Here is a 16,786-nt window from a genome sequence, read left to right as displayed (position 1 = left end):
TGGTTGCTGGGAATTGAACTCAGGAACTCTGGAAGAGCAGTCAGTGCCCTTAACCTCTGAGCCGTCTCTCCAGCCCCCTATGTGGATTTTTAAAATTGTTTCCTAGCTTCTAATTATGTTTTCAAAGCGATAAAAATTTATAATATATACCCTTTACTAGAGTCACCAATTTTCCTTTGTAAAAAAATTATGTTATTACCTGTGTGTGTGAAAGCACACGTGTGAAGGTCAGAGACAGCGTCACAGTAGTCTTTTCTTCCGCTGCGGGTCCTAGGGCTCAGTGTGGCAGGTGCTTCTCTCGCTGCTCGCAGCCCAGTTCACCAGTTTTTGCTGTGTGCTCCTTCGTGTTTTCTGTGGACACAGGGCCATGACTGTGCCTGTGTGTGCATGCACACGTGTGCTTTTATGCACGTGTGTGCCTGTGTTCATGTTCACAGAGGCCATCGCGTGTTGCACTCCGCTGCTCCCCATTCTGTTCTCCTGAGGCAGGGTCTCTCGTCAAACCTGGAGCTCACCATTATGTGAGGCTGGCTAGTCATCGAGCTCCTGGGTCTGTCTGTCCCCACCCACAATTGCTGGGCTGTAGACACATTGCTCTTTTGTTTGTTTGTTTGTTGTTATTAGCCGGGCGCTCTTGGATCCCTCCTCAGGTCCTCCTCCTTGGGCAGCAGGTCCTCTTAACTTGGAGCCGTCTTCTCCTCAGCCCAGAAACAATCTAGAGTTAATCGCAACTGTGGGGCTTGTGCTTCTTAGAAACCAGGGTAATGGAATCTGGAGAGACCCAGAGGTTCACTTAAGAGCACCGCTGCTCTTCCAGAGGATCCAGGTGTGGTTCCCAGCACCTGCGTGGTGGCTCACAACTCCAGTCTGGGGTCCTGGCCTCTGAGAGTACTGCACGCTCGCGGCCCACAGCCATAGATTCAGGGAAAACACTCATACACTTGGAAGTAAAGAACTAAATCTCCAAAACAGCACCACAGGGTATTTCCCGATGCAACCTCAACGCAATCGTTACATTCACACTGATGGCACGACAGAGTATTCTTATGTATTGCATGATCCCCGTTGCTCAATAATGTCCTCTGTAGCTCCGCCCTCTGCTTTAGGACACAGCTCTAAGCAGGGACTCAAATCCAGGCTCATGGCCTTGGGCGGATTGCTTAGCTTTTCTGATCCTCAGTTGCCTCATCCATAAAATGGAAATAATTCCTACCTTGCAGGCTTGTGAAGACTAAATTTAAATAAGACAATGCACAGAACCTGGCTGATTCCATGCCTGGCACTTGGAGAATACCACAGCGGCAAACGTAATTAGCATTGTTCTGCAGCACGGCTGGCTTCACACAGCAGGAACTGGGCGCAGGCTTGAATTTGGGTTGGCATCCTTGGGACAAATTCCTGATCCCAAGCTCATCCCCCAGGAATGGCACTGCGCCCCGTGATTGACACCACTGGCCTGAGCCGTCACCAGGAGCCGGGTTGTTGCAGGTTAATCACTGAGAATGAGGAGGCGAAGGTTTTTGTGGTACCCCGTGTGGTACCCCTGGAGGGCCTGAGGTGCTGCCCTGTGTGGGATTCCAGCAGAAGCAATGCCTCAGGCCTACCTCCCTCTCCCTGACCCAGAGCACATTTTTTAAAAGTTTTATTTATTTATTACATATACAGTGTTCTGCCTGTATGTCAGAAGAGGACACCGGATTGAATTGTAGATGGTTGTGAGCCACCATGTGGTTTCTGGGAATTGAACTCAGGACCCCTGGAAGACCAGTCAGTGTTCTTAAACCTCTGATCCATCTCGCCAGCCCCCAGAGCACATTTTTACTGATTTACTGGAGGGCGGCTGAGGAACCGACATGACCTGGGTTCAAATCCTGGTTCAGGCTGGAAAAGCTGGGTAGTCACATGCACGACGTTACAGGCTTGGTGATGGAGGCCGAGCGGCTTATTTGCAGAGCCAGGGAAGTAAGTGCTTGGCAGCGGCAAGCCAGACCTCCTGCTCTGCCCCCACCCTGTTTAACTAAGGCTCTCAAGTGGCCATGGTTTTGCTTCCCAGCTGACCTGCAGAGGAGGGGGCCTCTGGTAGGTAGGGAACAGGGTGGTGGCGGTCACCCTACAGCACACAGGGCAGCCTGTTCAGGGCCATGTCCAGAGACCCTGTGAAACATCCCCCTGGTTGGGACACAGGTGGCAGGAGAGCGTCACTTCCAGCTCTTAACCCTTCTTATTCCTTTGAACCAGCTGGGGTCTGGTGGTTGAATTTGGAGGGGATGGGAAGAAAGGACCTGGGGGATTTTAAGCATGGAGGCTTTAAAGCCTTGTGTTCATTTATTTGTGTACTGTGTGTGGAAGTCAGAACAGCCCGTAGAAGTCAGTTCCCTCCCACTATATATATATATAAAATTTAAATTTTCTTCTTAGATTAATTTTTATTTTATATTTTATTTTTCTTATTTTTATTTAGAAATTATCCCATTCTTTTTATTATTAATTTTTATTTTAAAATATATTTAAATATATACTTAGTGTATGACGCTGTAGACATGTTCTGCTGTGGTAGCCCCTCCCTCCAGCCTCTTTAAAGAGAACTTTTTATTTTAGAACAAAGTCTCACTGAGTCTGGCCTTGAACTCAATTCGTAGCCTCATCAGGCCTTGAAGTTTCGAACCTCTGCCTCGGCCTCCCGAGGCTGACAGGCCTGCAGGCGCTGTATCTGTGCCTTTTCCACGTGGTCCTTAGCAACAGTGACTCCTCTCGGGGAGTGCTCCTGGGCAGCTGGCTCTGTGGCAGGCATTTCTTTATCATGGCATCTCAGTTGCTGTCACAGCCCAGGGCTGTCACCCTCATCCCTGGGAGAGGGTATCCCCGTGAGAGTCACCACCATGCACCCCCCTCTCCCTCCACAGAATGTGGGTCCTGTGGTCTGTCAGCACAGTAGCCCCTGGGCTTCCCTGTCACTACTGCTCACCTAAGACTTGCGGCTGTCTCTGCCTAAGTGGCCCTGGGGGAGACCCTGCTGGTCCAGGTCTGACCTGGCCCTCAGTGGACTCTGGGTTACACAGTGGTGACTCTGTCCCTAAAGGTAAAAATAGCTTCCCGCAGAGACCTTCATGATCTGTGATCCACCCCATGCCCCATGCCCCTGCCCAGCACTGCTTCCAGCTCGACCCTCACCCCACACTGACCCCCTAACCCCCTCCCTCCCCCCCCCCCTCCCTCCCTCTGTACGTCTTTCACCCAGCACTCCTCTCCTTTTGGCTTCTTGTCTGACCTTCCCTCAATGGTCCTTTCGACTGGTTTCTGTCATCACTGTGTGCAAGTGCGCGTCCTGATGGGACAAATTAGCTCCTTTCCCAAGGCCACACACACACACTGTTGTCAAGGACCAAGTGCTGTCTCAGGGACTTAGGCTCCGGTGTCCTACCCTGGTGCCTAGCAGTCAGTCACAAAGGCGTACACTGGCCTGACACAGAGTGTTCTTGTCCCTGCTTTTGTAGGATCCTTCCCTGCCTGTTTGGCCTGGCGGGTGCTGGCTAGGCAATGTTTGGGTGTCTTTGCCTCAGCACTGTTCTGTTTGCCGTCCCCATGTGTCACATAGCTAGAGGGGGAGGCAGAACTATGACTCAGTTCCTTTTCACCTGTAGGAGGACCTGGGCTCCTGTGGCAGCAGGCTGCACTGATGACAAGGAACTTGGCTGGATAACCAGGGATCTTGTCTCTTCATACACCCTTGACTGGAGGTTGCATGCAGGAGAGAAGCTTTGTGCAGCTAGCCTGTCTCCCACTTAGTTCCAGACCTGTGGTGGAGGTGAAGTCAGGGCCTGGGTATCCATTCTGCAGGCTCTGAAGCAGTCATTTCCTTTTCCTCTGGTCTCCAGCCCCAAGGCTACGTCTACCCAGGGGGTTTGGAGGCTGACCTCTGCCTTCCTATTTCAGGCTGAGGGCTTCGCCTGGATAATTCCCAGAGACAATGGCCTTTGTTCACTTAGGAAGTGCTCCCTGGTACTCACTCATCCTAGTGCACAGCCCCATCAGCTCTGCCTCTCTCTCTCTCTCTTTCTCTTTGTGTGTGCGTGTGTGCGCGCGCGCGTGTGCTCACAGGTGTGCTGGCAGGTGTGATCTGTGCAGGCTTAGCTCCAGAGAACGACGCCTGTAGGTGGTCTGTCTCCTCCTCCCGTGATCTCTGTCCCCTCCTCCCGTGATCTGCGTTCTTCTGCTCGCTTCTGCCTGGGCTCTGATCTTCTTCCCTTTTCCCTTTTACATGCATGGACTGCTGTCTTCTTCCCTTGCTAACTTGCTTGCTTTAGTTAGTTCATCCGCATACTTGTTTGGTTTTCAGACAAGTTCTCAAGTAGTCTAGGCTGATCTGGTCTCAGCTCCCTAAATGACTGAGCATGACCTGAGATTCCGTCCTCTGCCTCCCAAGTTCTGGGGCTACAGGCTTGCATCACCACGCCTGACCCTCTTGTTTCTTTTAGACTATGCACCTGTGACATGAGAGTCAACCCCAAACACTGTCAGCTGGCCCCACCTTCAAGAGGCAAAACGAAGATTAAGAGTAATTCCAGATAAGTCTCCAGCAAACAGTACAGGGGTGGGGGTGGCCAGAGCGGAGCCATACAGGTACAAGGACAAATAAGGGGACAGGCAGATGGCTGGCAGCACCAGTGCTGAGCAAGTGCTGGGTTTGGGGGTGCTGAGAGCCAGAGACCCATGACAAGCAGGGGAGTGTACATCTGAGGAAGAGGATAGAAGGGTAGCACTCTCCTGTGTGCGATTGGTGCTGGCTAGCAGCGGCCGATAGATGCTGTACAGCCCCATAGCCCTGTCTGCTGCAGCTGGGGCGGGGAGGGGCTTCTTAGTGCTGGCTGTGAGCAGTGGGGCCTGCCTGAGGCGAAGTGGGTGGGGGTATCCAGCAGAGCTGGCCCGCTGACCTGCAAGTTCCTTGCCAGGGATCCCGTCCTGGAGTCTTCACCTACGCTTGGGCTTCACGTTAGGCCTCTTAGCTCAGTCACCTCTAGAGCAGGGCTCCATGCTCTGGAAGCTGGACTTGGGTCAGGGAAGGGTCCAGACGTCCTGAGCCTCAGGTTTTTCCTGTGGTCCTGTGTGTTCTGCTACAGAAGGCCCTCCTGTGTTGTCACGTGACTCACAAGGCTTCTCCCCAAAGCCCCATGCTTGCCTAGTACTGTTCCGGAGGTCCTGATGCCTCAGGCCTGGCTGTGTCCACTCTGGTTCCAGACATCTCTGGAGATGTTCGAAGAGTGTGTTCGTGTCATTTCTCTATAGATTCTCAATCTTACTTGTCCAGCTTGTCCTGTGGGCTGTCACTGGGGCCCCCAGGGAGTCTCTCCTCACAGCAGATCCAACAGGTCAAGCTCTGAGAAGCAAGTCCCCAGGGTTCCTTGTATTTCTTCCGTGTTCTTTGTCACACTATTGAGGAGCACTGTCTTGAGTATGACTTAATGGTGTCTCCCCTCATCGCAAATCAGTCTGCCTGTGTTCAGTGCCTGCCGCAGAGACGATAGATGCTTTTACACACACACACACACACACACACACACACACACACACGCACGCGCACGCACACGCGCGCACACACACGCGCGCACACACACACGCACCCCGCTCTGCTCTGCTACTCATTGCTTTGGGTTAAGGCCCTGGATCTTTCCTCCTCCTGCCTCTGAGCTCCTGGAGTCAGTACATGGCACAGTCTGTAGTGTTTGGTTGGCATTCTAGAAATGTTTGTGTTTTAACCTGTCTCTCTGGCTCATCACAGTGTCTTATTTGTGCTGTTGTCTGTGTGTAATGTGATTTTCTCAGCTGTTTGGTTAGCTCTGGCAGAAAGGACCCTGTCTTAGTGCCTCCCCCTTCTGTGTCTCCCAACCTGAGCCTAGAACAGAGCACTGTGAGCCTAGAACTGAGCAATGCAAGCCTAGAACAGCTTGCTGCTGAATCCTCTTGAATCTAGGTAGTGGTCTGTGTAAGACAGTGGGGCCCTTGGCAGTCGGGAGGCCCCTTTCATTCTGGACAAGCCACATAATTTATGAAGCCCAATGATGGACTCTTTATTTAAAATAATTATTACAGGGCCTGGAGAGATGGTTCAGCAGTTAAGAGCACTGACTGCTCTTCCAGAGGACCTAGGTTCAATTCCTAGCACCCACATGGCAGCTCACAACTGTCTGTAATTCCAGGGGAGTTGACACCTTCACACCAGTGCAACATAAAATAAATTTAAATAATTGTTTAAAAAAAGAAGAGGAAGAAAGAAAACTAAAGAATCTCAAAGCAGTGGCAGGAGGGCAGTGAGCCTAGCATGACGGCCTTGTCACCCTGCAGCCCCAGCGCAGGAAGCCAGTCACCATCCCGTGTCTACCCGTGAGCACACAGCTCAAGCCCCTTGTGACACGTTGTGAAATGAAGCACATGCAATGGTGACACTGCTGGACACTGACAGCTGGTTGGAAACAGAAGCCAGCCAGCTCCTGGAGCTCGCTAAGTGTCTGGTGCTGCACAGGACCATGGCACCATGAGCCTTAGCTTCTCTGTAGTCTGAGATCGGTGGCCTGACTTTTAAAACGGCAAATAGGCTAGCTGGCTGGGAAGGCCTGGGTAGCCCTGCCCTTCTGATGCCTTCACTTAAAGTGCCAAGGCTCCTGTCTCCTCCTTGGAAGGTCCTCTGCCTGTGGACAGGAGGGATAATTAGTGGTCATGGCAGTTGAAGAAATGAAAGCCCCTCAGAAGCGGGAGGAGGTTCCCCTTTCATCTCTTCTTGAAGGAATGTGAGGACTTGGGTGGAAAGTTCCCCAGGGTTCCTTGGTATTTCAGTGCTTTGATATCTGGAGGAAGAAGAGAGCAATTAATTGCTATAAATGGCCTGTTCCTATAGGGCTGCTCCGATGGAGGGTGGGGGCATCAGACAGAATGCTGGCACTTCCATCCCAGCTGTCCTCTAGATGGAGAGACCCACACTGCAGACTCAGAGACTCTGAGCCTTGCAGTTCCATTGTGTGGGGCTGGGGAGCTGGGTACAAGCAGTTGCTATAGAGACATGAGGACCTGAGTTCGAATTCCCCGCACTATGTTTAAAAAAAAATGGCCACATGTACTTGTAACCCTAAGATATTGCCAGCTACAGCCTCCATGGTACGCTTCAGGCTGAGTGTGAGACTCTGTCTCAAAGGAACAAGGCTGAGGGTTAGAGGGGGACGCCCTGCATCTCCCCGTGACCTCCACAGGCATGTTTCGGTGTGTGCGCACAGTGTGTGGGGCGATCCCCTCATGGAAGTGTGCCGTCCTCAGCCTCTCCGCAGCTTTGTCTACAGAAAGGGGATGAGGAGATTTCCCCAGGCTGCTCTGGTCCTTCCCGCACCTGCCTGGGAAGTCATCGTCCTCAGGCTTGGCAGGGCTGAGCAGGGTTGAGGCCTTGGAGGCCACTCAAGGCTGGTGGGCTCTCTGTGCCACTGGTCCCCTCAGGAGGCCACGCCTCCACAGTCTAGCTAGCACGTTAGCCAGCCGATGAGATTGTTGGGGAAAGGCCAGAGAAGCCTTGTTCTTTGGTTCTTGGGTCTTAGATGGCAGCCAGGCTAGTCAGTGCATACGCCTCAGTCGTACTTTCTGTGTAAGCGGCGTGCATCTATGCCAGCTGTGACTGTCAACTCCACACACAGATGTGCACAGTCGGAGCACACCGGAGGCGGAGATGAGGGACCTGACCTTGTTATCCGAGGTGTTTGGTGGGTGGGAGGTCGTCTCGTGCAGATGCCAGGACTCGCCCATCGTCTGTCACAGTGAGTCATTCTGGTCCCTTGTCTCTAGATAGGGTGGCGAGCCCAGAGGAGGCGTGTGTTGTGTGGAACAGACAGACCTACCTCAGCCGGAAATGACAGGCCTGGTGCACACTCAGCACCCTGTCTTGGAGGTGTTGGAGCAGGCTCCCTGGGCTTGCCTGACATACAGGTATTTCTGGCCTGTGACAGAGCCATGGCCACAGGCTTTGTGCCAGCCGTTTTGTTCCCTCCGCGTGGGGGTGTGTGCACCAGGCTCTACTGCAGCAGCCACTGGACCCTTGTGGCTCCTCCCATGACCGTGTTCTGTGTTTCCACAGGGCGGCACCTTCTTATTTCTTCCCAGTCACAACCCTCCCCTTAGACTTGAGCATCTGTTTGCCCGAAGTTAATTTCCAGAAGCAGGTAAGGATCTGGGGGGAAGGCTCTGATGTGTGGCCATGGGACCGTGCTGCTGTGGAGGAGGGATGGGGTAGCCTTGGGATCCACCAGATCCACCATCTCACTGCCCTCCTCTGGTCTCATGTGACACTTGATCCTTCCAATATGGGGGCTCTTTCTTGTTTTTCTTCCTTGTACCACTAGGAGTTGAACCAAGGGACTTGTACATAGTAACCACTGAGCTGCCCTACCGTGCCACAGTGATGCTGATTTTCCAGGCTAAGATTTGAGCAGACTCTGGATTAATCCATTTACTGTTTTATTACTGTGTATGATATGGGGGTAGGGGACGCAGTGACAGTGCATATTTAAAGTTGGTTCTCTCTGAGCCGGGTGAGTTGGTGGTACATGCCTTTAATCCCAGCACTCGGGAGGCAGAGGCAGGCGGATCTCTGTGAGTTTGAGGCCGGGCTGGACCGACAGCCTCCAAAACAATACAGAGAGACCCTGTCTTGTAAAAACCAAAAAAAAAAAAAAAAAAAAAAAAAAACTTTGTATAACGTCTGTGATCTAGAGCATTGTTTTGATCTGATATAACCTATGAAAACGTGTGTGCGTTTAAAAGTTGCAGAGACGTTTGTTATGGTGGTGTGTTGCACATGGTGCTTGCTACCACTGAACCACACCCCAGCTTTCATTCCGTGTGTGTCTGTGTCTGTCTGTCTGTCTGTCTGTCTCTCTTTCTTTCTGTCTGTCTGTGTTGCCTGTTTGTGTTTTGGAGACAGGATTTGCTGTAGTCCAGACTGGCCTTAAACTCACTATGTAGCTGAGGGTAACCTTGGAGGTCCTGATCCCTCAGCTTTAAAAAATTGACCCAGGCATGGTGGCACAGGCCTTTAATCCCATGGGAAGCAGAGGCATGTGGCTTTCTCTTGAGTTCTAGGACAGCCTGGTCTATATAGTGAGTTCCAGGCTAGGCAGGACTATGTAGAAAGAGCCCTGTCTCAAAAAAACAAAACAACAAGAAATAGCTGGGCGTTGGTGGTGCACACCTTTAATCCCAGCACTCAGGAGGCAGAGGCAGGCGGATCCCTGTGAGTTCCAGGCCAGCCTGGTCTACAGAGCAAGTTCCAGGGGAACTTCCAAAGCAATACAGAAAAACCCTGTCTCAAAAAACCAAACAAAAACCAACCAACCAACCAAACAAACAAACAAAAACCAAAACAAAACAAAAACACAGGTAGGTTTTCATTTTATAGCCCAGGCTGACTTGAAACTCACTGTATAGCTCAAAGTAGCTCTAAGCTAGAGGGAAACCTCCATGCCTCAGCCTCCCTAGTGATGGGATCACAGATAGGAGTCTCCGTGCCCAGCTCTCACGGTGGGTGTTTGTTTTGGGTTTTGACACAATATGCTGCTGTCTGTGGCTGGCCTGGGACTTAACGTGTAACCTGGTTATTCCAAGTTTATGGCATCCTCTTGCGTCTACTTCCCAAGTGCTGAGATGACAGGCGAGCCTCCACACCTGGCTTTCCTTGTAGTTTTACCATGGACAAGGTGGAAGGCAGAGAGTGGACCCCATAGGGCAGCGAGCGACCCATGTGACCCTGAAGGGCCATCCTGTGGTCTGGCCCAGCTTGGGTTAATTGATAGTTTCCTAAGCAGATACAAGACCCCCATGGTTATAAGCTGATATTTTTAAAAATATATATGTGTGTGTGTGTGTGTGTGTATGAGTGTGTGTGTGTGCAAATGGCATTAGCTTCAGGTTTATAAATAAAAATGAGCCAAGGGGCTGTACTTGTATCAGAGCCACTCAAGCAGGTCAAAGGGAGGCCAGCTTGTCAGGCCCCGTATCAGGACTGATAGAGACCCACATGGAGCACTAGCCTCCCAGCCTCCCAGCCGATGCGTGTCACACTCTCGGCTTCCCTTGTACAGCCTCCTAATCCTGAAGTGCCGTCAGCAGGTCCGTGGAGGTCTGCTGATTCAGGGTGGGAACTCGACATCACTGTCTTCGCTGTCTCCCGCACCTCAGTGCCCTCCTCACTGTTCTCTCCCTGTGTGCGTCTTGCATAGTGATTGGGAACTGCATGGCGCTCTCCCTGGCTGACCAGCCATGCTTTCTGTAGCGGAGGGGCAGGCTCAGAACCACCAACTGTATGGGCACACGGTGTCTGCTCTAAGTTGTGACCCTCGGCACTTGTATTTATTCCGTCAGATGGGATTTCCTGGCGTGGCACCACTGTATACACACCATGTGGTTTGCCACCACATAATGCAAAACCACAGACCCCTCCCTTCCCGTTCCTTTGCATAATTGACAGTTGTTTCCTTCCATTTCCCTTCTCTGGTCCATCTGGAGGAAGGGAGGCGCTGCCCTGTTTTGGGGATGGGCTGTGTAGGAATAGCTGGAGCCATCATTGAGATGCATTGTTACTTGATTCTTAGGTCTGAGCGCGGTGAATAATTAGTATGTAAATTAATTGCAGCTTGAGCTTATGTAATTTAAGCACATTTTAATGGAGACCAGTTCTTGATCCCTACAGGGAGAATAGGAGTCCTCCAGTGACATTACTGTAGCACTTGACAGAATTGTGATGAAAATTTAACGACATGTTGGCTTGGATAGGCAACAAATCCGAGTACACTGTGACATGCTTGTGGCACACCAGCAGCCATTTGTCTGAGGTGATTATGACGTATTCTCTTCAATTATTAATTTTCTTCCCATTGACGCCCTCGCTGCAAATTAGGACGGAGTTACATCAGCTAGGACGCTTCCTAGAGCATCTGGCCTGGAGTGTGAAGGGCAGGGACCTGTGTTCCACTTTGTATCCCAGATCCAGCCCTGGGCGTTCCTTCCCATCAGGCATCGAGGCAGGGTCAGCGCAGCAGAGCTTAACACCAGCGGTTAGAGGTGCTTGCCGCCAAACCTCTGAACCAGAGTTCAGTCCCTGGGAGAGAGCCGACTCCCGGCAGTTGCTCTCTCTGCCCTTCACATGCGCACCGTGGTGAGCACGCGAGCACACGCCTAAATAAACAAAGAGGCGTAAACAGAGTGCCAGATGACAAGAACTTTTAGAAATGCTAAGTCAGGACTCTTGGGAAATTTAGGAAACAGACAGGCAAGCATGTTGAAGTAAGAATGACCTGGCCCCAGAGACCCCGTTGAGCCCTGCTACTGAAAACCCCAAGACCCCCCAGCAGGGCTACAGCAGCAAAGAGGATGGGACATGGCAGTCTAGGGCTGTGGAAGGGTAAAGCTAGGGACAGAGTTCTGTAATGCAGGCCCTGTGTGAAATGACTGCACAGTGACATTCCTCCAGCAAGCACTGTTGTGGCAGCAGTAACCAGACCCCTGTCCTGTGGGAGCAGCTCTGTAAAGTGAGTTCCTGGGACCCACTGTGATTGGAGTGTGGTTTGTGAGAGCTTCCCAGGGGACTGACAGCAGGGATCCCTTGGGTTGCCAAGATAACCCGGAAACTTTTGTGTATGGCGGCACCTGGTGGTAGTCCCTTGCATGTCATGCACTGTTCGTAGGTCTAACTGAAAACCAGCTAGCCCTTGTGCACAGGACAGACTTGGAAGACTTTGCTCCTGGGAGCTCTGACTCCCAGTTTGAAGGCTCCGAGGAATACTTCCAATGTTTGCTGGAGGTCACAGTGGCTTGGGCCACACTGTTTCGGGAGGGAGAGTCCTTGGGAAAAGTAAAATTTGGTTGTGGTACTGTGGGTTAGTACTTAAGTCTCTTAATACAATGCCATTAGTTGTGAATTGGTAAGAGTAGAATAGAGAGAGAGCATCTGAGACACTAAAAGGCTGCTCCTCTGTTCCATTCAGCCAGGTGGGCAGTGCTTACTAAGAGCCTGCTGGGTACCAGGCTGTAGGAGGGCAGGGGCAAGCAGAGCAGACGCAGCCGGAAGGGGAAGAGGCAAAAAGCCCCCGCTCCAATAAGGCACTCAGAAGTGGGACAGTGAGACAGGGCTGTGTGACAAGAGGTGGCGGCATGGAACTGACCCCTGGAAAGGTATCTCGAGGCCTAGACGAAGCCAGATCTGGGCTCAGGGCACGGATACCCAGCGCAGAGACCAACCAGGAGAGCAGGGAGAGCTGGGCAGCAGGGGAACAGGGCTGATCACACTTGGCCTCCCAGGCAACTGGCCAGGCTAGGAAATGTATTTTCAGGTAGGACTTGGGCGGTGGATCTCTCCTGACCTATGTCAAGCTACTAGCCACTCTGTAGGGGAAAGGACAGTGGAGGATATGAATGGGCTATGAGGCCAAGGCCATAGTAGTCCAGGTAGAAGAAGCACCAGAGAAGAGATGTAGGCCATGACATTCATACGTAAGGTCCAGGGTCACTGTGAAGCTGTACAGTCCATCCCCAGACCAGCAGTGCTGGTGCACGAGCTAGAGATAGAACAGGTCGGTGAAGGAGAGATACCCAGATCCTTGCTTTCCTGCTGGCTCTTCAGGAAGTGAGGACCTTCCATTCACAGGGCAGTGTGTGCCCTAGACTATGCTCATGGCCACTGTGCCTTCCCCCAGCCCCTAGTGGTTACTCTGGCCCTTTTCTGAGCCCAGGTGGAGTTGGAATGGAGCAGAACACAGGAGAAAGGAGTCTGGGCTCTAGGGTTCCGAGGGTGGGTACGAAAACTCTAGAAGGAGTCCTGTGCTGTGTCAAATATGCAGACATGATGTCAGCCCGCCCCAGCTGGCCAGGTTTTTAACCTGTTGTGTGGGCTTTCAGGGCGAGGGCCTCATTAGGCTTTTGAGCAGCTGACGAGTAGATACTCAGGAGCCGTTCGTTGCCCAGGCTCTAGCATATTCCTGGGTACGCCCTTGGCATGGAGTAATGCCTTGTCCAGCATTTCCCTGTCTGGGACTCATGGGCCACTGGGAGTAGGTGGTGTAGAAGTGTCCTTAGCCTGCCGGCCGGGTTCCCTCATTCCCCGAGTGCAGGGCTGTTGAGGCTCCACCCCACCAGCTGCTGCGTTATTTCTGACTTGTCCAGGAGTTCAAGTGTGTAACCCAAACCCCTAGATCCTGCCTCTCTCCCCCAGCTCCTCATGCAGGAGGAGGCTCCAGGCTTCTCTTTCTGGGGCTGGCTGTAGCTCAGGCCAGAGACACCTGGACACAGCCGCTGGCCTTCAGGAGCTACCCTCTAACAGGTGGGGTGGGTTTGTGAGGGGCAGTGGCAGCCCTACAGTGCCTGGGCTCTGTAGCCCTGGACCAGCCACCCCTTAGAGGGACTCCTTGGTGCCTCGGCTGTCACTGCCTTGGGTGCTGTCACCAATCTCACAGTTTCCTGCGCCAATGATCCTTTCCTTTTACTTCTTATGCCTGTTGCCTGTGTTTGAAACCTAGAACTCTCGAGGCTTCACGCCTCACCTCTCCAGTGGCTCCTAACGGAAAGCTTGGCTGTCCCCTGCAGCCTGTGCTGTGGAGCAGAAACTTCAGCCATGCTGTCAGGGCCTCAGGTCAGGAGCTACTGAGGACCCGTCATGTCTTCTGTGACTTCTGTGTGTCAGAAACGAGGTCCCTACTGGGAAGGGACTACTTAGGAAAGGGGTGCATCACCTACAGGTGTCAGTATTAGCGTGTGTCTCATCCTGGCTTTCTCTCTGTAACTCGTCCCCTCTCCTTGCAGGAGTCCCCAGAGCTGGGCCAGGGGGATGAACCGCGAGGGAGCACCCGGTAAGAGCCCGGAGGAGATGTATATCCAACAGAAGGTTCGCGTGCTGCTCATGCTGAGGAAGATGGGGTCAAACGTGAGTGCCCGGAGGGTGTCAATCAGCCAGGAGGGATGGGGCAGCTGCAGCCACCTCCTGAATCTCCACGAACTGGGGAGAGGGCTGTGGGGCCAGTCCAGGCTCTCCAAGCACAGAGACCAGCACTTGGAGGGCATTGCTGAGATAGTCTCTCCACCCCATGGCTGATTTTGAGCCAGGGACTACGGGGACTTTAACCCTCCTTCCTGACCCTCACTGACCGCAGCAAGGCTTCTGTCCTGGGAGCAAGTGAGGCACAGCTGGGCAGGTGGCCACTGACGAGGGCTGTGGCGGGCAAGCTCAGGGACGTCTCTTGAGAAGTGGAGGGGTTTGGAGCGGCTGATTGACTGCTGGTGTCTGGCCAGGGCCTGACTTTCGTACCTGCTCTGTCTGCTCCAGAACAGACAGTGATCTAGATTCAAAGTCAGTGGCAAGACTGGTGAACCTCAGGGACCTGGTTTCCAGGGTGGAGGCGGATGTGACTGCTGGGAAACCACAGAGGCCTTGCCAGGAATAGGGGACAAGGAGCAGGAGGAGAGGTCCTAATGGGCTCAGGTACTTGCTCCCCTCACCACAGTTCTCTCACCCTGCAGCTGACCGCCAGCGAGGAAGAATTCCTGCGCACCTACGCGGGGGTAGTCAGCAGCCAGCTCAGTCAGCTGCCACAGCACTCCATCGACCAGGGTGAGTCAAGGGCCGGGCGCCTGCCAAGCCCTCCCCAGCGCACTAAGCAGTGCCTCCTCGCAGGGCTGAATGGCTGACCTGCCAGTTTAGGCGAGACAAAAGAGGCTCTTGTTCCCTCTTATCCACAGACGGCCTCCTGTCTGGTCCATCTCTCTCCTCAGGTGGGAGTCAGGGATCCAACAAGGCAGGTGGTACATTCCCTCCCAGGCCTGGGGGAGGGAGGGGATAGTTACATCTGGGGGTCTGTGGAAGCTCAAAGGGTCTGGTTTTTGCGTTCCCTAACCCACTACGACCTCCCCTCTTGCTCCTTGTCCTCTATTCCTGTCCCTCCGCTCCTGGTTCAGGGACAATGAATGTGTGGTGACAGCATTGTCCCTGTGGGGCACGGCTGTGCGGTGGCTGGCGGGTCTGGCACTAGCAGGAAGGATAGCCCAAGGGGCCTGATGTCCCCATACGCCCAAGGGAGTTCTGAGGATCCCCATGGTCAAAAGTCCATGGGTGTTTATTGAACACCAGGGGCTGTGCCCAGGGATCGATTCACAGGATTTGACAGTTGACAGCAAATGCTTGTTACTTCCTGTTAGCTGACAGTGGTTTGGAAGCAGTAAGTCATTGCCCTTGACCAAACAGAGGTGCCCAGGAGTCACTGAGACAAGGCCGTGGGCGGCTCCATGTCCCTCGGCTGCTTATGGCGGTTCTCTGTCTCTGAACGCGGCCTGACGCCGGCACAGCACCCTGATGAGCATCTTCTCGCGTCCTTTTCTGTTCTTCCCGTGTTTCGTTGGGATTTGGGCTATGATACTTGAGTGGCTCAGGCAAGTCCCTCCCTGCAGGGGCGGCCACCGCTGGAGCAGAGTGTTTGCTGTGTTGAGGCTGCTGGCCGGGACTGGACGGGGTTGGGGGTGAGGTGGGGGGGCAGATCCAGCACATTGGGCTGCCGCCCCGATTAAACTGCATGTTGCGGGCTCAGCCCTGAAGCAGGGGCTACTTCCAGAGCACTGGGGCTGGATGTGGCATGGCTAGCTCAGCAGAAACCTTCCAGGAAACCTCTGCTAACTCAGAGCAATTTGGGGCCATGCATGTCTCATCCACGGCCTGCCCAGGCGTGCCTGCTCACGTGGGCTGTGTGCTAAGCGGCACCACAGCAAAGGTGTCTACAGTCTGCCTCCCTTCCCACTGTCTCTCGGGTGAGTCCTTTTCTTCCCCACATCTGGCCTGGATTTCCCTCTCCCAGCCCCTAAGCTAAGGTCCACCAGAAAACTTCAGGCTTCCAAGCTCCCAGGGACTTACTTTCCTCCCACATGGTCCTGAGTCACTGAGTTTCTGAGTCTCTGTACAAGTGTCCCTAGTGGAATGCCCTTAACAGGAGAAACTGCGGGACCAGGTCAGAATAGGCAGCGCCCAGCACATGTCCCCTGCCACATACATTCAATTGCATCTAAAAGCCAGTGGGATACATACTGACTGTTAATAGGAAAGAGTGGTGTGTGTGGCATTGAGGGGCAGCCCTGGGGCTCATGCCTGTTAAACTGTGCTCTGCCACTGCCTGCAGCCCCTTGATAGAACACCTTGACTGGGTGTGGTCTTCATGATGGACTTTCACTTTTCACTTTCCAAGCTAGGAAGTTTTAGAATTTCTTTTTTTTTTTTTTTTTCCCCTGAGACAGGGTTTCTCTGTGGCTTCGGAAGCTGTCCTGGAACTAGCTCTTATAGACCAGGCTGGCCTCGAACTCACAAAGATCCACCTGCCTCTGCCTCCGGAGTGCTGGGATTAAAGGCGTGTGCCACCACCGCCCGGCTAGAAAATGTTTTTGTATGTTGTTCATGAATTCTTTTGTAGTAGAAGAGGAAAATATGTTTTGTGGTACCAGAGTTCAAACTCAGGGCCTTACACATGCTAGGTAGGCACTCTGCTATTGAGTTATTTCCACTTGCCCTTAAGAAATTATATACTGGCCCAAGAGATGGCTCAGCAGTTAGAAGTACCACTTGTGCAGAGGACCTGAGTTCAACTCCCGGCACCCATATCAGATAACTCACAACTACCTGTAACTCCAGTGTAACCTAATGTCTCTGTAGGCACCTGCACTCACATGCACAGACCCACACATGTGAAGGGAAGCCTTTTTCTTTGAGAGAAGCCTTCCCACCAGCCTGGTT

At 52.9% G+C, this 16,786-nt stretch overlaps 1 protein-coding gene across 3 annotated transcripts in view; it reads left to right on the top strand.

Moving 5' to 3' along the window:
• Window positions 1-16,786, top strand: part of Ctnnbip1 (catenin beta interacting protein 1) — a 51,376-nt gene that overhangs the window by 16,314 nt on the left and 18,276 nt on the right. For 2 of the 3 annotated variants that reach the window (XM_040734994.1, XM_040734995.1), the window contains exons 2-3: window positions 13,822-13,942; window positions 14,536-14,626. In XM_040734994.1, the coding sequence (XP_040590928.1) occupies window positions 13,847-13,942; window positions 14,536-14,626 (187 nt within the window). In that variant the 5' untranslated portion in view covers window positions 13,822-13,846. Of the gene's footprint in view, window positions 1-7,811; window positions 7,960-8,107; window positions 8,193-13,821; window positions 13,943-14,535; window positions 14,627-16,786 lie in introns of those variants that run through there. The other variant, XM_040734993.1, reaches the window with a different exon arrangement.

This window comes from Mesocricetus auratus, unplaced genomic scaffold, assembly GCF_017639785.1.
Source record: "Mesocricetus auratus isolate SY011 unplaced genomic scaffold, BCM_Maur_2.0 Super-Scaffold_100042, whole genome shotgun sequence".
In the NCBI taxonomy this organism is placed as follows: Eukaryota; Metazoa; Chordata; class Mammalia; order Rodentia; family Cricetidae; genus Mesocricetus; species Mesocricetus auratus.
Note: the sequence above shows the minus strand (reverse complement) of the source record. Positions and strands in the feature narration are given on the sequence as shown.